This window comes from Bison bison, unplaced genomic scaffold (genome assembly GCF_000754665.1).
Source record: "Bison bison bison isolate TAMUID 2011002044 unplaced genomic scaffold, Bison_UMD1.0 scf7180017864242, whole genome shotgun sequence".
Classification (NCBI taxonomy): domain Eukaryota; kingdom Metazoa; phylum Chordata; class Mammalia; order Artiodactyla; family Bovidae; genus Bison; species Bison bison.
In genome coordinates this window covers 1176827-1200487 of record NW_011494814.1, presented here as the reverse complement: position 1 = coordinate 1200487, position 23661 = coordinate 1176827, and the positions used below count along the sequence as shown (strand labels likewise).

Genomic DNA, 23661 nt, shown 5'->3' with positions numbered 1-23661 from the left:
GGTTGCTCCTAATGCTAAAAATATATCTATATTTGAAATGACTGCTGCTGCACAACCGTACCCATCCATGGTTTAGGCTTCGTCAGCATTTCTATTATGAATGCGTTGAACAGGCCTGTAATTCAGCTATAACGATATGGCATAGCTTTGATATATAAATTCTCCCATGATTGTATACTAAAACAACAAAAAGCAGTTCCTGTATCACTTAGTTTGAAAACTATTCATTGACTCAGAGCTTTCTGAAGGCCTCATATATTCAAGGTACTCCATGGGTGACCAAAAAAGCCATGCCCTTGTCCTTTGAGAGTTTATTCTTCAAATTTATAAGACAAATGACAAGATTTCTATTTTTGTAGATATCTGGGTGTATTTTGGCTACTAAACTAAAGGCAGGTGAATATATGGTCATAATTTAGAGAGGTAAATATGGATGTTAATATTTTATCTCATTTCATTATCATAGTTTGTTTTTTAAGACAGAGCTGATCAGTTGAGGTTTAGGAGGTAAGGCAAGAAATTCTGTGTTCACAGAAGAGATGAAGAGAAATAGAAGAATGTGACATTGATGTTTGCATAATAGTAAACCTCAGTGCCTAAATTTTTACTGGACTTCTTGTCGCGTATATTAGGTGAATCATACTCTTTTGTGACATACAGAGAACAGCTTGAAGTCAAGGACTTCCCTCTTCTTATTTTGCTTTATTAAAAAACAAGTCCATTAAACTATATAGCAGTATCCAATTAAATAAAAACAGATGTATTTGAAGGCATTTGTTTAGGTTGGGAGATGAGAAACAAAGGAAGTACTTTTAAATTGGAAACTTTTTTAAAGGAGAAAACTGAGCTTCATTACATTAATTGCTGCTTTTTGTGTCTTTTTTTTTTCCATCTTACACTGCATACTCTAACAGATATTACATAATTGCATAACTATTCTTACTATGTGCTGACATGACATTACGACAGCCCTGATAGGGTATATCATAATGAAACCGTAATTAGAACAGTCATGATGTATTATGGCAATGATCCACATCGTCACTGAAGTGCATTGGAATGCACGGAAAACCCATTGAGATGTGCAGATTTTCGACATAATACAGCACAACCATGAAGTTTCATAGCATGGAGGAGAAATTACCATTATGCCCATGCCGCTGGCAGCATGGGTTGTATGTAACACATTTCTTAGATATCTGTTAGAGAAAGTTCTGATATATATCAATGGAAGGAAATTTTTGAGGGTGGCATTTGTGAAGTTTGTGTTTTAAAAAAAAAATCTAGAGGAAGGACTTGTTGAAATACAGACCTAACTGCATAAATTGGATAGTAGAAGTTTCCTATAAACTCAATATTCCTATAAAATATTTAGTTTAAAAAAAAAGGGGGGATCCAAAAGTTTCCTTAAATTTCCTTAAATCCACCAAGTATGCCTCTAAAGTGGGAAGACGATGTGAGGATTTTTCAGCCAACTTTGCCTTTTCTTTTTGTTCTCTATATTTAAGCTTAGATTAATAGCTTATGTTTGATGTAGTTGTGTCTTTGCCCCACTGTTCTCCTGGGTTTCTCTGCATGAGGATCTTATATCGGAGTCTCTTTCCGGCAAGTGACAGCTTGCTCCTCAACTTGGTGTTTTTCAGTCTTGGCACTTCTTCTACACATAATAATGTGATTGTTATGGCTGATCTGGTGAATGTGGGCCCCAAAAGCTCAACTTTCTGAAATAGATAGGAATTTTAGACTATCTTCTAGGCCAATCCACAACCAATGCTTCATTATCCAGTAAAATATCCCAACCAGGTAGACTTCTGGTCTCTGCTTGAATAACTCTGGTGAGTGAGAACTCACTATCGCCCAAGCTTTAGTTCTTGTGCTTCAGTCTTTGATTCCAGGCCTGACCTCCGAGGTCAGATGAAACTAATGTTTTCTGTTTAGTACTCTTACTATTCCACACTTGCTAACGTGTTCTTCTGTTTCTTCTGTCATCTTCAACTCTTATTTATCTCTCGGCTGAATATCTCCAGCTTCTTCAACAGCTTGCTCCCTGGAGGAGTGTTGCTTCTTTTCTGGAACTTCCTTAAGTGCTCTTCTTTAGATATTTAATACATTGCTTAGGTCCCTCTTGGAACATGGAACCAATGAGAACAAGGACTGCAGGTTTGGGCCTAGTAAAACCACAGTTAAACTGATCTATCTGCTGCCATTTTTTTTTTTTTTTTGACCCTGTGTTTGTCTCAATCCAGCCTCAAATCATATTTCATCCTTTTTATATTCCTTCCACTCTGTCTGTTGACTCCTTGAACCTAAAGACAATTGAAGCCTAGTCACCTCCATTCTTTGTGCAGTTTCTATATTTTTATTTTTTTGGTGGGAGGAAGGGATGGTTATTAACTAATTCTGTCTGACTTAATACTTGTCCTATTTCCTTCTGAGATTTCATGTACGATGCCAGCATGTTATGTTCCCTTTGGGTCTAATATCTTATCTAAAAGAGACATTTAGAAATACTTGCTTGCAAATTCAGATATCTCATCTAAAAGAGACATTTAGAAGTACTTGCTTGCAAATTCAGATCCAACTGGAGACATAGATTGGCCTGGACAATGTTAAAAAGTTTAATTCAACATATAAAAATGATAATTTTCATATAAAACTATATATTCTGTCTTCTCTTCAGCTGAGTACCTAACCATACAGAAGCCATATTGAAGCTACATCTCACATAGGAACAGAATTGAGTAGAGAAACTTGTGCTCTTCTATCCTCCATAAAATCCACACCACTTCCTCGTTTCCCCTTGACTGGAACTGAATGTTAGTAATTATCACATTTATGCATTTTTCTTTTAGTAGAGAAAATAGTTCTTCTTTTCTGTGACCCTAGCAACAGTTAGAGTATGAAAGATAGAAGATGACTTATCTACACTCACATTCTTTACATGAGAGCCTGGAAGTGGGGTGCTAGATCTGGTTAGTTCTGACTTGTGACAGCTGATTGTTGAATATTAAGGAATCTTGCCAGCAGTAGCAACCATTGGTAGCTTGGAATCTACTATGATGCGAGTATTTACACCAGGGAAATCATTCCACTAGGAAGCCAGTTTACTACTACCTGTAGGTACTTGAGTTTAGGTTATCAGAGCTAAAATATTTATTATTCTTTATTGACCAATGAGATTAGTATAATTTGGCAATCTAATCAACATGCCATATACAAATGTTATTATATATGTTCACTAATAAAAATATTGAATAAGACTAACCAAAAAATGACCCCATGGCATGACATATCCATTAAGTAGTGATCTTTACAAATAAATGTTCAACAGGTTCTTAGCAAAATTCCTTGTACTTCTGTACTTCTAAATGATTGGATCCTCCTGCTCGCTTTATGCTTATAAAAATCTAATAGAAGCGTATATACTTGATCCAGGAATTCACATCCTTGCTGTAGGGATTTAAGTCATTAGATTTGGGGTGTATGTTCTTAGCAATTTAATTATGTTTAAAATCTGGTTAGTAGTGTAGTAAATAACTGGTATTGCTACAAAATTACCTTGAGAAGGTAATAGGATTGAATTTCTACACAAGTTGACACTCAATTAAAATTTCCATATATCCAATGAGTTAGCCAGTTCTTAGCTGAGGAGCTAGAAAAAATGCCTTCCTCCTTAAGCTGAACATTTCAAAACAGGCAAAATTTATAATAAAGTCAAATCAAGACTCAGTGCATCAACTAATATTTGAGTTTGGCTTATCAAATACAGATTAAAAACAAGGAAGAGACTAGAGAGCACTTACGATATTTCTTTCTTAAATTCTTCTATTTTTTATTGACACTGGGGGAAAAATAACACATTAAAACCTCCTTACTGAATTACTGTCCTAAACCAATAGATCCATGGGGCTTGTTCAGCTAAAAGCCACAACAGACTTTGTAATGCAATGATGTAATCTTGGCTTTGTGTCATTTATATTCAACCTAAAAAAAACAATTTTCCTGAATAGACAGGCTGACAACAATATTGTTCAGTGTGGGTTTTTATTTGGATTCTTTCCAAATGGTTCACATGCCTTCACCGTAGCACATCATGCCTGCTTACATCTTTTTTTTTTTTTTTTTTTGCCCGAATTCCAAAGTTTTCCCCTTTTACTAGCTCTCTATTTTTCTTTTAAAGTCTCAGTTATGTTTGTAAAACTAACCAGCTCCACCACAAAATTAGGATGTATCTTGCAGAGTGCATTCATTTTACTTTTTGCATATTTTTCCCGAGGTCATGTCAAGGTTAGTTTGAATTCCATCCTACATTAAGACTTCTTTCACAGCTATTTAGCTCGGCAGCCTACTCCCCGCTGGGGTCTGCCCCTTGGGCACGTCAAAGCTTCAGACCTGACAAATCACACACAGATGAAGCTGTACAGTTTTTTAAACAGTTTCATCAGTAACTTTTTTCCTTTTTCACTATCCTCCTTCATGTTAAGATTTTTTTTCCCCCTGAATTACCGTTTCAGAAATGTTGATTTCTGTTTGAGACAGTTTGTTTTTACATCAGACTTACAAACTAGCAATATCATTTATTTTATAGTAAATCAGACCAGAAGCCTTCTACTCACCAAGACGGCAGACTGAAAGACCTATAGACCATTCTTGACTAGTATAACTATAATTTCATTATTAAGATCTATTTGCAGCAGGAAGCTTGGTGTTGTGAAATGTGGCTGACATTTCACAGGGTCTACCAGAATCAGAAAAAACTGTCAACCATAAAAATGCATCCAGTTTATAACAAATTACAGGTTGAGCCTGGAAATGTTTCTCAAATGGTTAGCAATATGCTCTTATCAGTATTTTAGCAAATTGTGACTAATGGTGCAACTCCATTTCCTGTTTAATTGATGAACTGAAAATGCTTGGTTGCTAATGAGTGTATTAGCAAACAATGTCCCCTTCACAGGCTTAAATAGATCGGGATTTCTTAAAAGCAGCCTACTGTCCTTATTTTCATATAAAGAAAAATATTGACTGCCACAAAATTGCTAGATCAACTGAAGAAATGGTGTAGTTATTGCTGTATCGTCATTTTGGCAAGGTCCAACAACCAGATTATAGTTCTCTAGTTCTCACACTAGAAAATAGTTATTTTCTTTTGCAAACCATAGGCTTTTATTACATTTTTATTCAGGACAAACAATACCTGAAGATCTTAACCACAGACCAAGCAGAAAACTTAGAAGTGAGAGGGGGGAAATATGTATTTGAATGATTCTCCTCTCCTAAGTCCTGTTTTAAACTTAGCTCAGTATGAACGTACACATCGACGGGTTCTGGTTGAACCATAAAAGGTTGCTGGTTGAAGCTAATTAAAGACAGGTCTAAATAGAAAAAGAAAAGGAAGGGGGATCAAAGGAATTACATTAGGTGTCAGGATGTTGTTTGGGGACTTTTATTAATATTTAGAATTTTATAGTTATAATCAGGGGAAAAGCTAAATTCTAAAAATCTCCATTTTGTGTTATAATTTCATATTTATGTTATTTTTGCAATAAGATACATGTCAGCAGGCAAACATCTTGAAGAAATCATTTTGGCATTGGCGCATTAACACATTATGGTGAAAAGAGAGGCTTGTGCTTTTCACGCAGTGCATTTCAGTCTTCAATTAATGTGAAAGCACTACAATGCCTATGCAACTTCTCTTGCCTAGTGGTGCACCATTTATCATTGCAGTTTTACATTGACCTTGACACCCACTTCATTAGAATAAAGATTGTCTACCATTTAGGTTACATTGTTCCTCTGCACAGAGACCCCATGCAAATTTCTGTTCAGATAGAAGAGCTGCGAGGCTGTCAGAGGTCATCTGCATTAAATGATTGCAGCTATTTTCCAACTGCTTCTTTTCATTCTACTCAATTCAGGCTAGGAGGATCAATCAAGTCCTCTGCCTGAAACAGTGGGACTGCTGGGAATATAACTGTTTTTGGTAGTAGTGGATATGCCCTAAACAGTATTAAATATTTAATATAAACTCATTAAAGGCCATGCAAAGGCTTCAGAAAGATATCAAGTTTATAGAAAAAGCTAAGGTAAGGGGCTAGAGAACCTTTTAAGAAATAAATAGAAGAATAATAAATTTTATAATTTCAGAGTATGATTACAGTAGTTGTTAAACTTAGTAAATCTTTTTTGTGGGAGACTTTTTTCTCTCCTCCTTAGGGAAGGGACAAGAGAGACAGACTTGGTATTCTTATGCAGTATTTTACTTAAAATCAGCACTGAAAAGTTTTCAGTTATGGTGGTTTTATTTTTGTTCTCTAACAGGGAATTTTGCTCTGAGTATTTATTAGAAAAAGCTTAGGTATTTGTTATGTAAAAGGAATGATTGGAGAAATAAGTTGCCAGGTTTCCTACTTAAGTTTTCTGAGTGATATAATTGGAATTAAATTATTAATGGGAGATACTTTAAAAAAGATTGTTTTATGATCTTCTATTAGGGAATTTGCAATTCATTTTAATATTTGTAGTTTGATTTATATTAAAGATAATGCAATCTATGTCCAATTAACAATACATGGCCAATGTAATGTGATTTCCAGATCATGCAAATGGAATAAGCTAGAAGAGGGGGGAAAACTCAATTCTTAACCTCAGATGTAATTTGCTGTGCGAGTTCTGGCAATTTTAAATGACATTGCACTTTTTAATTTTTCCAAAGGCTCAGCAGCAGATTTATCCCAATCAAGAAAGCCTATTATTAATTTACAAGGACAATTGTAGGAGTCTTTATAATTTCTCTGTGCAATTATTCGCCATAAATTGCTAATGGTAAAATACAAGGAGTTTGCAAGAAATAAAGACCATTATTTGTCTTGGGCTTGAACTCTCTTCTTCAGTTTTGAACATCTTCGCTAAGTGCTGGTGATCGTGGCTCCACGTGAAACATCACATGCGTCCTGAGATGCTGGATGCTGGTGTTCCGAAGAAGGGGGCAGCGCAAGCACTGCTGTAGAGGGGACACTGGCCTTTAGCAGATTCCTGCACTCGGCATGTACAGCTGAGCTGTGGACCCTGGACTTTCATATAAAAAGACTCTTTGTTCACCACTGAATGGCATTAGGCATGGACTTGCTGAGGGGCCACCATGAAGCCTCGGATGAGGAGGGCAAACACTAGCCCGAAAACACAATATGGGAGTCATAGATGGACACATCCCTGCACTTTTGTGCAAAAAAGCATATTTTCATAAATATTTTGCCAGTGGTTTGGTGTTTTGGTGTGTTCCTAGCATAAGCTTTCTTGTTGATAGACTATAGTATATTTTCTTTTCTCAGTGTATTTTCTTTGTCTGTCATGTCTTTATGGAAAAGGCATATATGCTGGATATACAGGTATTTATGGTATTACTTTGCACTGGGAAAGATAATCATACTGTTATTCTAATAACTAGATCATTTTATCCTTGCTTTTACTCTTCCTCATATAAAATCACATGAAGCCTAGTTAAAATACGGTGTAAGATGTAAATACGCAAACCCTGGAGACAGAATCTGACAGCCCTATTCTAATAATCAAGAAAATTCTTTGGTTTAATTCTTGTGTTTCTCATAGCCAAAACTTCACTCTCCGCTCAGCAATGTCTGGTCTCTTTTCAGCATAACCAACAGAAGCACCATACAAAAGTCTTACAATGGATGTCTTAATCTCTCTGTGTGCTTTTAGAGCATTATTTTGAATTCCATCATGCTGCCTTTTTTCTTTCCTCTTCTGAAGTTTTATTACAACAGCAGAATTCCCAGGGAGCTTTGAGGGCAAGGTTCACATAATATAGCCCTGAAGTTTTGCTTAGGTGGAATCCATCCCCCAGTCCTGGCCATCTTTTGATGATCTTTCTATTTCAAAAAGATTCACTGGGTAGAGTCTTGTAGCATTAGCTGTATGTAGTTTATTTTTTATTTTTTTATTTACTAGACAGTGAGCATCGACATCCCTTTCATGATGCTTTCTTTCTCTGACCTCACAGTGACAAGGCATCTTGTTCTTTAACATTGAGGGAGGCAGAAAAATGCTTGAGTTGCTCAATGTGTGCCTTCTATACCAGTTTCAAAATGGCTTATTCTTCTGGTTTCCATGGTGACAATTAACACTGTTTCAAGGCATTGTTCCAGTCTCCATTTGGGCAGAATTTTCGGTGTGATTTTTAACAAAAAAAAAAAAAAAAAAGGGAAAAAAAAAAGGTTTTAGGAGGGAAAAAAAGCCTTTAGCATAACTGTCAAAAAAGTTGTCTCAATCAAGTCTTCATGCATTTCTAATTATATTTACTTCAGAAATCCTGTTTTGGCTAACTTCATTTTATAATTCAATTTTAGTATTTGCGCTTTTAAAAAGTAAGCACTGAATAAGAATTTTCCAAAAACTTCTTTAATTCTTAGTTTTTAAAATAAGCTAGTGTTTGTGGTTATATTTAACTGCTTTAAAGTTTTCTTTATATATCTCTATACACACACAAGAGTGGCATTTAGGATAGGAGTGGCCTGTGTCTTTAATTTAGGTCATTCACAGATCTATTAGGAGGCTTCATTAGTCAAAATTGAATTGGCCAAGCAAATACACTTAATAATGTAAATATGCCCTTTCAATAGGGTATATTTTATTTTTGACTAGACAGAGAGGCCCACAGCAGGTGCTGTGGGGAAATTAAATACTGGATGCTTATTTACCTTAGCACTCAAGAAAAGCCATCTGACTTTAACTTTGTTAATCTCATTTTTGACTATTGGAAGAGTAGTCTGTATCATAACGTCCCTAGCCTACAAGACACAATGGCACAGCCTCTGCTCACTTACTGCTGTGGATGGAATGAATATGAAGATTAAATTATTTTCTCACCACAGACTAAAGTATCCCTACTTGATAGAATGACCAAGAACTAGATAGAGCTGGCAGTTGATTGTCCCTGTCTAATGCTTCTGAGAAAGCTGAAGAGAGAAAAGCAAAAACATACTCACATCAACAAAAATATAACCCTCTGGCATGATGACATATACAGCTTGAGGCCTTAAATTGTATCAGATTCAACCTTCAGAGTGCTTCAAAAATTAAAATAAACATTTTCACCTCAAATTATGTGACATTCTGTTACCTCTCATGCACATACCAATACTTACCTAACAATTAGCTGGATTCTCTTGGCATTTATAGTTTGAAGGCATTGTCCATCAATCCTCTCTCTCATCAATCTGTTTATACAGTAGGTTACGTGGTGACAAAGAGAGCGTACATGAAGACAAAGTTGTTTTTTTTTTTAAACGTAGTAACTTTTTATAATAGCTGTTGCAGTGACTACCAGTGCTAGATTTCACAGAGGAAATTAATTTATTATATCTAAAAGTACATTAATTGCTTTTTATATATTTCTTATTACAAGACTGTGTTTTTTTGTGGGACACATCTAAGCTGTTGCCTTTCATGACTGATCTGCTGTGTAGTTGCTGTTCAAAGTTGGGGTAAAGAGAGAGGGTGAGCATGTTACAAGTGAAAGTGATAACTGGTCGAGGCCTCTCCTGGGTAGGACAGGTGGAAAATGCCTTCTGTCAATTAATGCACATGGCATAAGTGAAAGATTTGAATAGGATTCTTCTGCTTGCTTGAAATTCTCGTTCCTCCAGTATGATGTCAAAGAAGTCTTACCAAATTAATTATGTAAACCTTTGTCAGCAATATCACCTTTAGTTGGGAATCTGATTGCATAAAGCAGATTGCCCTTTCCTCCCATCATTGCTCTGATAAACAGTTAGGTTTCCAGAACACTTGTTGAGTGTTGAGTCCAGAGGATTCGAGCAGACAGTGTATTTTATAACTGTTGGAGTAATGTGGTCATGGTAATTGCCTGCCATTAGAAAATGAATTCAGAACTCCCATGTTTCACAGGCCAAATTCTGAAAGAACTCTAAAGCAACCCTTGATTCTTTTCATTATACATATTCATGTAATTTTGGATACTCTGACTCCCTGATCAACATTCATTAATACCATCAAATGCTTTAAATCACCTCATTTAAAACATTTTGTTCTGTGATCCACAAATGACTAACATTTGGAGAAGTTTACATAATACAAATGATGTGCATGTTTAGTGTAAATGAAAGATTAAAATAGGAAGCTAAAAGTAATCAAACATATGCAGGAAAATGCTGAGGGCCTAGTAACTAAAACAAGGATTTTATACCTTCTTTTCCTTTAAGCTGCTTCTAATTGTATTTTAGTTGGGGATCTTATGAAATATCATATTCTCGGGTGAATAAAGTCACCCAAGTGCTTGGGGATGTTTTGAATTTGCTGATTTCCTACCTTGCCCAGACAAAAGCTTTTCTTATTAGATCTGATAAGGTGCTCATTTTAGCTCAGTTAGGACAATGGACCTTGATAACCTAACTTTCGTGCCTTGAAGAAAGAAGTTTAGGGATTGTCAGTACACATTTGGCAATGTCCTAAAGTGGTAAAATAGGTTTAATACTTTAACCAGAATCTAGTTTTTTTTCTGTTCAGCAGTGTTTTTATGTGCACATTTAAAAAATACATCCACAGTCATTTATAGTTGTCCATAATATAGGACTTTCTAACTATGAAGATAGAGTTATTTGAAGAGAATCACCATAGTAACTGTCACATTAAATAGCACTTACATTATCGCTTGCAAAACATCTTTTAGGAGACACTCACTTGACAGTTTGTTAGAAAACCATGTATATTAGGGTATGAGAGTTATGTAATTGATTGTGATGTTTGGGGACATTTTATAGTAATCAATAAGGAAGCATAGATTTGTAACCATTCTTAAAGAGGTGTTTTTTTCCTCTCTCTATATATACTTCTTCTCCAAGCCTACACAAGAATTTTTAAGTGAAAAATGAAAAAAAAATATATTAACTAAGAATTCAGAGGACTTATAGGATAAGGAAGAAATTACACAGTTTTTAGAGATCAATTTATTTGTACCACTCTGAGACTGGTCCCTTAGAGGGCAGAAAAGAGCAATGGGCAATACTCCAGAGCAAATATTGACCAAGACTAATTGTAATATTAAATCCCCCTAGACCAGATATTTTCATTTGGAATATTTCAAGATCAAGATCAAATATGTATACAAACTTTAGAAAGACATAAAGCTTATTCAACTAAATAGAATACCTTGGATGTTTGTGTGTGTGAAATATATATATATATAAACCGTTTTCAGCATTTTTCTCAACGATTCAAGGTTCTTAGTTTAGCCTCACCATAAATTTTATTGGAAACAAAAACTTTTAATACCCGTGAGCCTCACTAACTCTGTGCTCAAAGATTTTCTAAGAACACCTCTTTCCCTAATGAAATCTTTTTTCTCTTCCCGTTTTAGCGATACAGTGTGGAAATGTCCATCAGGGACCTGAAAAAGACGGAGCTGCTTAGTAAGGTTGAAGCTTTGAAGAAAGGTGGCGTTTTACTACCAAATGATCTCCTTGAAAAAGTGGATTCAATTAATGAAAAATGGGAACTGCTTGGGGTATTTGCATTTTTATTACTGTTTGTAGGTTATGTGTACATTTTTTGTGTAGTGAAGTACTCTATCTGTCTGATTTCTAATTTGAGGCACAAATATCTCTCTCTTTCAATTCACTACCTACATTTCAAACAAGCTATTCATGCTATTATGGGGGAAAAACACTGCTTTTCCTCCTCTGTTGATTTTTCTTTTTTTTACTCTGAGCTTGTCTCCTTTCAGATTTTTAATAATTTTGGTTCTTTAATACATAAAAAAAGTAAGTAAAATATGCCATGTATTATGGGTAGGCACCAAGTCAACTATAATACAGTATATCTGATATACACTGACTGTCATGCTTGAATGAATGTTAATAGAATTTGTTCCAAAGGTACACGTTAGAGACATCCACTGTTTAACTATTTACTGTACCCTTCAGATGAAAAGTGGAGTTGTCACTACAGCTTTCAAGTCACACTAAAGCCACCAAAACAAAGATGCAAATTTGACCCAAATCTGAATTGCAGAATTAAACTGGCCTCTGTTTTGTGCCTCAATTTCCAGCTCACTTTTAACAAAGGCCAAAAAAAAAAGTTTCATGTAATTCATTTCACGCCATGATGGGCTGGGTCTCAGCCAAGCACTGAGATGCAAGAATCTGGCAAAAAGGCAATATAGAGATTCTGTTACCCAGAGACCAGGATGGCACTGTGCAGGGGACAGTTCTGTCCTTTTGTTGGAAGACAGCTGAGAGAGAGAGGTTAGACTCGATTTTTTCATCAACTTCTCTCTTAAATTGCCTTCACTTCAAATCAAGGGTAAGCTAAATTTGTCAATTACTTAAATGATTAATTCTAACAGCTAAGTATGGGTGGTGTCAGTTATGGAGCATGGTTTTGCATGCCTTCCCTTTCCTGACTTTTTTTTTTAATTTTTAAAGGAATAATACTCCAAAAATATTTTGAATAAAAAGCTCTCCATGTACCTTGATGACTTGGAGGAATGCCATGTTCAGTTTATGCCATGCTTAATCTAGGTGATTAAAAACCTGCAAGTAGGAATCCTTGCTCTCTCATCTAAATTCACCACACTCTGCAGTTGTACAAAGTAACTTAAAACATTAAAAGTTTTTATTCTGACCTATTGTTACATTACTTTTCAATTCTTATTAATGGCTTTCATTTTATTACATGGTGATTTAGATCTGAACCTACTAAATTCTATAGAATTCACTGATCCCATTCAGGAGAAATGTCGTTAGTGTCTGACATTTTAAAGACTGTTTACTAAATGATGAGAGCAGCAACTTTATTTGCTCAGTAGATAAAGTGATGGTTTGTCTGTGCTATATTTTCACATATCTGTTTCTAACTTGATAAATAATTAATAATAATCTTTTTGGAAAATTGTTTGAAGCATGTCATATATATAGCTCCCTAAACAAAAACTTTAAACCAAGATAATATTTTAAAAAGAACCAGAATGTTTCGCTATCCTTTATGAGCCAAATACCTTTAAAATGGTTGCCATTTTGACAGAAATATCATTTGAATGCAGCATGCTGAGTGTTTTTATGATTTCTGGGGAGAGAAGGGTGGAAGTAAAATTTGAACAAAACCTGTGCCATACTACCACCACCAGGCATACAGCTTTAATTGGCATGATTACATTTTAATTGGCATGAAAAAAAATTTAAAGACAAGGATTTTAACTTCTAACAATGGTAAAATAGAGGGATATGGTTTTTAATATTACTTTCATCTAAGGTGAACAGTGTGGAATGGAAATACATTAGAATGAAATGTCAGTGGTGCGTACAGTTTAATCTGTGAAATTTTGTCCCCTGTGCTGCATATTACTCTGTCTCAATTGCATATTAAACAACCCTATCAAGGCAGGCATTGGCATCTGCTGTGCTGACACAAATTGTGAATTAAATGAAATTGATGTCCTCTGTCGTATATTTATGAAGACGGACCATTCTCTGAAGTATTCTGTTTATGAAGAATTTATGATTGCAAACTGTTCCAGAACAAAAAAGTGGCAATAAATTCTTTTTTGTGACCCTACCCTCCAAGGGCATTGATTTCACCTCCTGCTGCTACTTTTGTTACAGCATAAAAACAATAGCTAAATCTGGATTCCACTGAGGGTCTTCAAATTATCAATATTTGCACCATGAAAATACAAGGGTGTTGCCAGGAAAGGCTATTTTTCTGTTACGATCTCCTAAAGATACTATTTACAGAACACTACGCAGCAGATGAATGTTGGTTGACTTCATTTTATTTATATTTTAAAGCTGATATTTGTAGGTTTAATTCATCCTTATAGATTAACTCTTTCTAATGCTCCAGAGTGTTTTTCACCAAAAAAAAAAAAAAAGCTAAAAAGCCTTCTCTGACTATATTCCATGCCATAGTGGTTCATCTAAGCAGAGTTCTAGCATAGTGGATTGGGACTCATTTTAACACTTATTTTAGAAATTCTAGCATCCACAAATGCGAAACGGGAAGAATTGAAAGGTTGAATGATTTCCAGGGCAGGTAAAATCCACAACTAGCACCAAGGAGGTTGCCCCTTCTTCACAGCCCTGAATAAGAAGGTTTGGGGAATTGTACTTCCCAAAACAACAAAAAAAGAAATTTCATTCTCTTTTGTGCAGTCTTCTCTTGGCTTCTTTAACATATTGATTAAACTCAAACTTCTATCTCCTGAAATTTTTAGGCAGAGAATTTTTACTGTAAACTCTTGTCATGAGAATTCAAATGAATTTTTATCAGTGACCATGGTGAACTTTTGGGTCAGAGCTCCTTTCTGTTAGAGGAAATTATCACTGAATGAGGTCTTCTTAAGCCTCTAGTGGTAATCAGAACAACACCCATGGCTTGAGAATCAAGTTCTTAATGGAACAATGAGCTCATCAGAACTGAATCTCAGTCGTGACATGGCGGGTGCAGCAGACACCTTCCAGGTGGGCTCTTGTCACCAGCCAAACTGGGATATGTATTTGGTACCTGTGCTAATCAGTGTTTTTTTTTTTTTTTTTTTTTTTGGTGTTTTTGTTTTTAATCTGCTGCATTAGAAAACCCTAGGAGAGAAGGTCCAGGACACAATGGCGGGCCACAGTGGGTCGAGTACACGTGACCTACTCTCTCCTGAAAGCGGAAGCCTGGTAAGGCAGCTGGAGGTCAGGATCAAAGAACTGAAAGGGTGGCTGAGAGATACAGAGCTTTTCATCTTCAATTCCTGTCTGAGACAAGAAAAGGAAGGAACAATGAATGCTGAGAAACAACTGCAATACTTTAAGGTAATAAAAAAACAATCAAAGTTGATAAAAAGCTTTCTTTATGGTAGGGATGAAATATTTATCAAGTACATAAAGTATTATACCCATGTATCTATGTATCACTGTGCACTTAAATGTTTCCTTGAATTTATAGACACCCTCCACATTTCTTATATGCCAGCGTCTGTGTGTTTATAAAGATGAACATTAAGCATATCAAATACACATTGTGTAGGGGAAATCTCTGCTGCTTGTGGGTTTTGTGCAGTGCCTATTGAAGGAGGGCTTTGATAAATTAAAAGCAGACCAGCAGACACTCAAGACTACCAAGGACTTTGAAAGGCAGACCTACATGTTCTATAAATAATGTGGCTAAAAATGCTTCTAGAAATTGATATGATAAAAGCACGTGATTTAATTGAAGAGTATTAATGCTAACAAAAGGAAATATAATTTTTACATATGAAAGAATTAGCTACTTACGGAAGGAAGAAATAAAGTAAAAGAGGTTCCTACATTAGAGGCATTTTCCTCCATAGAAAAACGTCAACCTTAGCAACACAGCCGTGTGCGTGTTTGTTGTATGTCCACGAAGAAGTGTTCCCCTTGTTTGTTCCCTGGTTTACACAATATCTATTTAAAAGCAGCTTAAAATTCAAATGCTGGCTCTTACCAGCCACACTAGCCTGTACTACTTGAGCCCTCCCGTAAATTCAGTGATTATTTGGGCTCTGGCCAGTGTCAGCCTAAGGCTTTTGGGTTGCAAACCTGAATTTGCTGGCTTGAGAGGTTTGAAAGAGGAGAAAGGGGGAAATCAAGAAGGAAAGAACTTCTTGAGACCAAGCAAGTGGTTCTTCTCAAAGCCTTCTAGGACCAGGTTTTCTTCATCTCATACCTTCTGCCCTGCCCTCTTCGAGCAGTCTACATATCAGAGAATGTAGTCACATGTGGCTCACCTTCCCTTGCCAGACAGGCAGGCTCCCCTTTCTCACCTGCATAACCCAAGAGGAGGCCCCCGTCCAGGGTAAGGGCACTGTATTTCTCAGTAAACCATCTGTATCACACACCTACACATTGCTTTTTACTTGAATTCCTTGTCTGCCATTAAGTTGAAGTTAAAAGTCTCTTGCCGAGGCAAATGGGTTTCACTCTCTACCATCTAATATCTGAAAGATTTGTTATTTGACCTCTGCTTAACTCTAACCCCCCATTTCAGGGAGATGGAGTCTTCAGATATTTCCCTCTGTGTTATTTGGACTTTACAGGTACCTTGCAAAGCATCCTGGTCACCAATAGGCTAGATGTTGCGTAACATATTTTCTTTCTGTTATGCCTGTATTGTAGCTTTAGTGAACTGGTCAGTGGCCCCAGTTAGTTTTATGACCTTGGTCATATTTCTTGTATAATTCCTGGTGCCTCAGTTTCTTCATCTATGAAATGGTATGCTGGTAATATGTATCTCACATAGTTATGAGCTCATATGTGTAAATCATTCTTTCTACTTTTTGCGATGATGCATCCATAAAGGATGAAATTTCTTAGTATTATAAGACCAAAGATGTTACATAATAATTGGAAACAGTAACAGGAAGTTTGTTATTACAGTTATTTATATACCTGCCTACCTACCCACTTGGCTCATACATAGGTAACTGAAAGCCAGTTTTTTCCACATCCACTATTATCATAAATGGAAGCATAAGCAGTTCTGCATTGATTCACTGATGCTGCCAAATGACGTTAGCTTTATGCTTTAGGTTTATACAGGGTCATCAATGTCATTTTCAGCTAGGTCCTAATAACAAATTAAAAAGAGATTAAGAAAGACAGAGATATGTCTCTCGGCTTCCAAATCATTAAACAGTTTCTAGGAGTTCCAGTCATTCGCTAACTAATACTTTCTGGCCACTAGGGAATATTCACTACACCTAATTCATTATTTACCATGTGTACTTTAGTGCCTGAAAATCATCATAGAAGTTTTCTTTTAGAAGTACCAATGGCATCCCACTCCAGTACTCTTGCCTGGAAAATCCCATGGACAGAGGAGCCTGGTAGGCTGCAGTCCATGGGGTCGCTAAGAGTCGGACACGACTGAGCGACTTGCCTTTCACTTTTCACTTTCATGCATTGGAGGAGGAAATGGCAATCCACTCCAGTGTTCTTTCCTGGAGAATCCCAGGGACGGGCGAGCCTGGTGGGCTGCTGTCTATGGGGTCACACAGAGTCGGACACAACTGAAGTGACTTAGCAGCAGCAGAGATACTTTTTGCGGTTTTATTTTTTTCTTCAAAGATGATTTTTCTTTAGAGCATTTTTATGTTTTCAGTATCACTATTCATTAAACTACTTTTATGCCCCACTTTCGCTTATTTGGCTATTTTTTAAAAAATATAGTTATTATTGCATTATAGTTAATAATAATATAGTTATTAATAATAACTAAATAATAAATGATAATAACAACACTTTACCATCTGAGCCACCAGGGAAGCCCAAACTAATAATACAGTTATTATTATTTTAAAAATAATAAATAATATTTCCTACTCCAAACAACAGATAGGATTTTGATGGTAATATATAGCTCATCCTGTGTTTTCCCCAGCCCTGTTCCATCCCCTGCTACCCTTACCTAAGATAGCATGATCCTGAATCCCACATTCTCTATCTACTTGCTTTCCTCTGGTAGGAAGGAATATTTTTAATTTTAGTTGCTTTTAACTTCATTAAAAGGTAATCATGCTGTATGTTATCTTTTAGGATTTCTTTTTCACTTAACATTATAATGCCAAGATTCATTCATCTCATGGAGTGTGGCTGTAATTCACTCACTTTGATAATGTGTGACATACCATTGTATGTTCATGTATTTCACGTAATGCTACTAGCAACACATGAGGTTGGTATTAGGATCCTGACTTTGCAAATGTGGAAACAGGCACATGGAGGTTAAATTTTGTGTGTCTAAGGCCACACTTGGTAGAATTTGGTTTTCAATCCGGAACTGTCTGACTCTTCTAAAGCCCATTCTTTGAACTTCTATGCAAAATTGGTATTTATTGGTATTTACTAAATGCCTTCCCATGGCAGATGACTCAAAGGGAAGAGCAAGACTAAACTAAACATGATTGTTTCTCGGTGGTAGTTTTATTAGTCACAGTCTTCAGCAATTTGGCCAAAATAGCAAATGGCTGTAGCTATTAATGATCTAGAGAGGTGAAAATATTTGTGTTTTTGTTTTACATATTTGTATAATATCAGTGTCAATTTCTTTGCCATGTATCACTTTTATTTATTTATTTCTTAAATTTTATTTTATTTTTTAACTTTACAATATTGTATTGGTTCTGCCATATATCAAAATGAATCCGCCACAGGTATACATGTGCTCCCCATCCTGAGCCCTCCTCCCTCCTCCCTCCCCATACCATCCCTCTGGGTCGTCCCAGTGCACCAGCCCCAAGCATCCAGTATCGTACATTGAACCTGGACTGGCGACTCGTTTCATATATGATATTACACATGTTTCAATGCCATTCTCCCAAATCATCCCACCCTCTCCCTCTCCCACAGAGTCCAAAAGACTGTTCTATACATCAGTGTCTCTTTTGCTGTCTCGTACACAGGGTTATTGTTACCATCTTTCTAAATTCCATATATATGCTTTAGTATACTGTATTGGTGTTTTTCCTTCTGGCTTATCATGTATCACTTTTAAAATTGAAGCTTTTAAAACCTTTTGAGATTATGGAGTCCTGATGATTTTCTTTTATGACCTGGAACTCTAGTCTCTTCTAAAGTTTTGACCTTGAGGAATTTGGTCAGATAAGCTAAGTGCATCTAACATGACAGCACTTAAAAAAATAAATAAATAAAGCTTTATGCATATTTGTTGTAATAAATGTGTTTCCTAGCCACAATTATAAATATTTCTGAGCTGTTTGCTCTTTAGAGCTTAGTGTATAATTAGTTAAGTGTTATGTATATTACCACATTCATTGGAAGAATGAAACCAAATGTTTGTAATATAATAATATTGTAATATAATGTTTATAACCTGTCAAAGTCATAATTGGTAATAGGCATATGCAGAATAAGAACTTTTTACTTACCCCAAATCCAAGAAAAGCAGATAACCTCTGCCTTCCTAAGTGATAAAACCACTTAGATAAGAGAGTTATTAAAGAACCTTTGTATGTCAAAAACTCTTTGTCACGTTCCACCTCTTCTTATGGGTTCCCAAATGTCTTCTGCTGTCATTGGTCACACAGAAGACAGGCTTTATCCACAGGGTTTAGCTTTATGATTCTCCATTCTCTAAAGTCTCAGGCTTTTAACAGAATGAATTTCTTTATGTGACACCCAGAGTAATGATAGGTAGGCCACAGTGCACTGCCCAGGAGAACAGGGAAGGAGGGTGCTGCATATAAAAATGAAAATCCGTCGCTTTGTAGACACAACCGTTTCCTTCTCAGAGCTTGGTCTGGGATGAGAGAAAGGATCAGGGTCTTACGTTTTCAGAAAAAGAAAAAAAAACAGTTGTGGAATTTATTCTTTTCTTTAAGGCAGTAATGTGATAAATGTGGGATTAGACGTGAGGCAAAATTCTACCTAAGAAAGAGTCAGAGCCCTGGATGGGAGAGACAGGAAGGTGTGAGCCCAGGGACAGAAAGGCAAAAACGGTTCAGGAGTGAGCACACTGTGACAACAAAATGCAGAGAGCACATCAGAGATTTAATGAGGCCAGCTGGCAAAGGGCCCCTTAGAGCTGCGTGTGTGCAGCTTCAATGCCATTGGCTGAAAAACATTGCTTTTTAACAGTGACCCTTCAGAGAGAGAGAGAAAAAAAATAATTCCTTAATCATATGTTCCTTGTACCCCGTAACGAAATTCATTATTCTAAAGATTCAAATTGGGAGAAATTATCCATTACCAGTTAAAGGAGGCTGCAGCACTGGACTGGGTCCAGAACCAGCCTAGGAAGGATAAGTTTAGACCAGCCAAGAGGCTCTGTCACTGACAAGAATGAGTGGAATAGATATGGTAACCTTCTCAATGACCGATGTCCCAAATTTGGTTACTAATTTAAATTTGACCAAGCACTTTATGCATGTTATTATATTTAAACCTTACCCTACCAATTTAAGTTGAAAATTGTGATCACCTTCTTATGTGTGTTTTTATTTATTTTTATGAGTGAAGAACTTGAAATACAGAAAGTTAATGTGAATTCAAACAGTAACCAGCAGTGAAGACAGAGAAAAAGCCATGGGCTTTAGGTTCAAATTTTAGTTCTGTCATTTGCTGACCCTTAAATACACTGAAACCTTGTTTTACCATAAATTAAAGGTTAGCAAACATTTTCTGTCAAAAAGCAGATAATACAGTCTCTGTCGCAGTTCAACTCTGCTGTGCTGTGCTAAGTCAGTTCAGTGTGTTAGATTCTTTGCGACCCTGTGGACCATAGCCTACCAGGGTCCTCCGTCCATGGGATTCTCTAGTCAAGAATACTGGAATGGGTTGCTCTGCCCTCCTGCAGGGGATCTTCCCAACCCAAGGATCAACCCGAGTCTCTTATGTCTCCTGCACTGGCAGGTGGGTTCTTTACCACTTGTGCCACCAGGGAAGCCCATTCAACTCTGCTATTGCAGTGTAAAAGCAGCCGCAGACAATATGTAAATGAATATATATGGTGTGTTCAATAAAACTAACTTACTAAACTGTTTACAAGAGCAGTTGGTGAGCTAGATTTGACCAGCAGACTTTAGTTTCCTGACCCTGTTCTAGATTACAAAAATTACCAAAAACATGGTGATGGGTGCCATCTGCATGCTAGAACTGCAATAGGAGGAACAAAACATTCTTTTAATAACTGTGACAATGACAGCCAGTACTTACTGAGCGCTCGTAGGAGGCGAGTCACAGTTCCTAATTTTTTCCATTCACTTATTTAACATTCATCACGGTCTTGAGACAGTTGGTTTATTATCCCCTATTTATGGATGAGAAAACTGAGGCAGGGAAAATTGAAGTTACTCAAGATCATACTGTTAGTCAAGGATAGAGCCAATAGGCCAATAGTCAGACCTAGGAAGTTTGTTCCTTAATCTGCCACTACTTTGTAGACTCATTAGTCCCTGGGTCAAAGAACTATTTCTGGAAGAGAAAAACACATTAATTTGTAGCTTGATCTGTTGTTCCTTCCATTTCTGATTACGTGGATAGCCATCTATAGGATGTTGGGTTGTAACCCCATCAGGAGTTATAACCCCTGGCTATAACCTGAAATCAACCCCCATAAGCAGAGGGCAGGAAAAGAGAAGAAAGAAGCTGACCACTCCAGATTGGTAGTTGGCAATTTTAATAAGAAAGGAAACAGGAGGTTTGTCATGGGCAGCTATGAGACAAATAGATTTCCATACCTGCCAGAATCTTAAAGGTTTATATAGAGGCTTGACCTGAGTTCAGTCATATATGGAGCCCATTTAGTCTTGTCACCCACTCTTATCTCAAGGCCTTGTCCTTGGGACAGCTTCTAAGAGAGACAGGGGTGGAGAAGAGGAGTCTGCTTGCCTAGGTTCAGCTTGAAGGTCAAATGGATAGTCATGCAAGTGAGTCACTGTTTTAAATTTTGGAAGTTAGAATCTTTAGAGTAGGGTTTTTAGCAGAATTTCAAATTAACTAGGAAGTTTGCAGCGTTACTAAGTAATTAGCTGAAAGGGAATATCACTGATGTACTTTTACAAAATAGATAAATGAAAGAGCTAAACACAGTTCACATGGTTTAAGAAGTATTTTCCCAAATCTCACTCTGTCATTTCCAGAAATAAAAATAGAACCAATCTAGCCAAGAGATTTAGAGGGAATTTCCCATGTCCACTATAATCAATCTCAAATGGCACCACAAATAATCACACTTCCTGTGTCCTTCAAAACTCTCAATATTAGGAGGTAAGGTTGAGGGACAGAAGAGAATATGCTGGAATTTTGAGATATGAGGAAGGAGGCCATGTGCCCTATAGGATCATCTCTGCTGCTTTGTCCTAGAGCCATTCATTACAAACTTGGTAATGATGCTGTTGGCAAAGCTGCAAACAAAGAATTACAGTAATTCAATCTGGCTGTAACAAAAGCTTGTAAAATGCCTTCAAAATCAACAGACCTCAGACAGGATTTAATCCTTTCTATGTGTCTTAAATGCTTTTTTATAAAGCAGTTATATTAACCATATATGTTCATAAAAAAATACTGAAATCAGCTTTTATCAGATATTTTCCCCCACTGTATATATAAAAAAAAATCCATCATCTAATACTTCTTTGGAAGTAATTTTAAGTAATTGGATACAATCCAGAATTGCCTTGTAAAGAGAAAAACATTGGCTGGATTAAGGTTGAAGTTCAAAGATAGCTTTAAATAAATGTTATTCACACTAACCATCGGGGTAGTGGGAAGACCCACAGGAAATTTTTACAGGCAATCCCAGTGTAAGCCTTCTAAAGTAAAGAAAATGGAGTAACTAAGGCCTAATTCATTCTGAGTACACCTTTTTCTAAAAGACACTGAATGATTCCTGAAGTGGGGCATTTTGCCTCTGAGTTAAAGATGCAGAGAGGTAGCTATGTACTCATTTCATATGTGTCATTTGTATTATTGCTCTCAGATATGACTCAGATGGTAAAGAGTCTGTCTGCAGTGTGGGACACCTGGATTCGATCCCTGGGTTGGGAAGATTCCCTGGAGAAGGAAATGGCAACCTACTCCAGTATTCTTGACTGGGAAATGCCATGGACACAGGAGTCTGGCAGGCTACAGTCTATAGAGTTGCAAAGAGTGGAACATAACTGAGTGACTAACACACAAGAAGGCTGAGATGGTAATCTAGAAAGATGACAGATATGTCACCTGTCCTTACGTTATTGCTGCCTGCTGCTGCTAAGTCACTTCAGTCGTGTCCGACTCTGTGCGACTCCGTAGATGGCAGCTCACCAGGCACCCTGTCCCTGGGATTCTCCAGGCAAGAATACTGGAGTGGGTTGCCATCTCCTTCTCCAATGCATGAAAGTGAAAAGTGAAAGTGAAGTCGCTCAGTCTTGTCCAACTCTTCACGACTCCATGGACTACAGCCTGTAAGGCTCCTCCATCCATGGGATTTTCCAGGCAAGAGTACTGGAATGGGGTGCCATTGCCATCTCCTTATTGCTGCCTAGAAAACCACAAATAACCATCTTTAGGCTCTGAAACCACAGTGATGAATATTTCTGTTCTTACTTGATTTCTTCAGTTCAGTTCAGTCTCTAAGTTGTGTCCAACTCTATGACCCCATGAACCACAGCACACCAGGGCTCCCTGTCCATCACCAATTCCCGGAGTCCACCCAAACCCATATCCATTTTCGGTGGTGCCATCCAACCATCTCATCCTCTGTCGTCCCCTTCTCCTCCTGCCCTCAATCTTTCCCAGCATCAGGGTGTTTTCAAATGAGTCAGCTCTTTGCATCAGGTGGCCAAAGGATTGGAGTTTCAGCTTCAACATCAGTCCTTCCAATGAACACCCAGGACTGGGCTCCTTTAGGATGGACTGGTTGGATCTCCTTGCAGTCCAAGGGACTCTCAAGAGTCTTCTCCAACACCACAGTTCAAAAGCATCAATTCTTCTGTTCTCAGTTTTCTTTATAGTCCAACTCTCACATCCATACATGACCACTGGAAAAACCATAGCTTTGACTAGACAGACCTTTGTGGACAAAGTAATGTCTCTGCTTTTTAATATGCTGTCTGCTGCTGCTGCTGCTAAGTCACTTCAGGCATGTCCGACTCTGTGTGACCCCATGGATGGCAGCCCA

At 37.0% G+C, this 23661-nt stretch overlaps 1 protein-coding gene across 4 annotated transcripts in view; it reads left to right on the top strand.

The window, feature by feature from the left end:
* Window positions 1–23661, top strand: part of AKAP6 (A kinase (PRKA) anchor protein 6) — a 499693-nt gene that overhangs the window by 401844 nt on the left and 74188 nt on the right. For all 4 annotated transcript variants that reach the window (XM_010846980.1, XM_010846983.1, XM_010846981.1 and 1 more), the window contains exons 10-11: window positions 11399–11545; window positions 14610–14834. In XM_010846980.1, the coding sequence (XP_010845282.1) occupies window positions 11399–11545; window positions 14610–14834 (372 nt within the window). The remainder of the gene's footprint in view (window positions 1–11398; window positions 11546–14609; window positions 14835–23661) is intronic.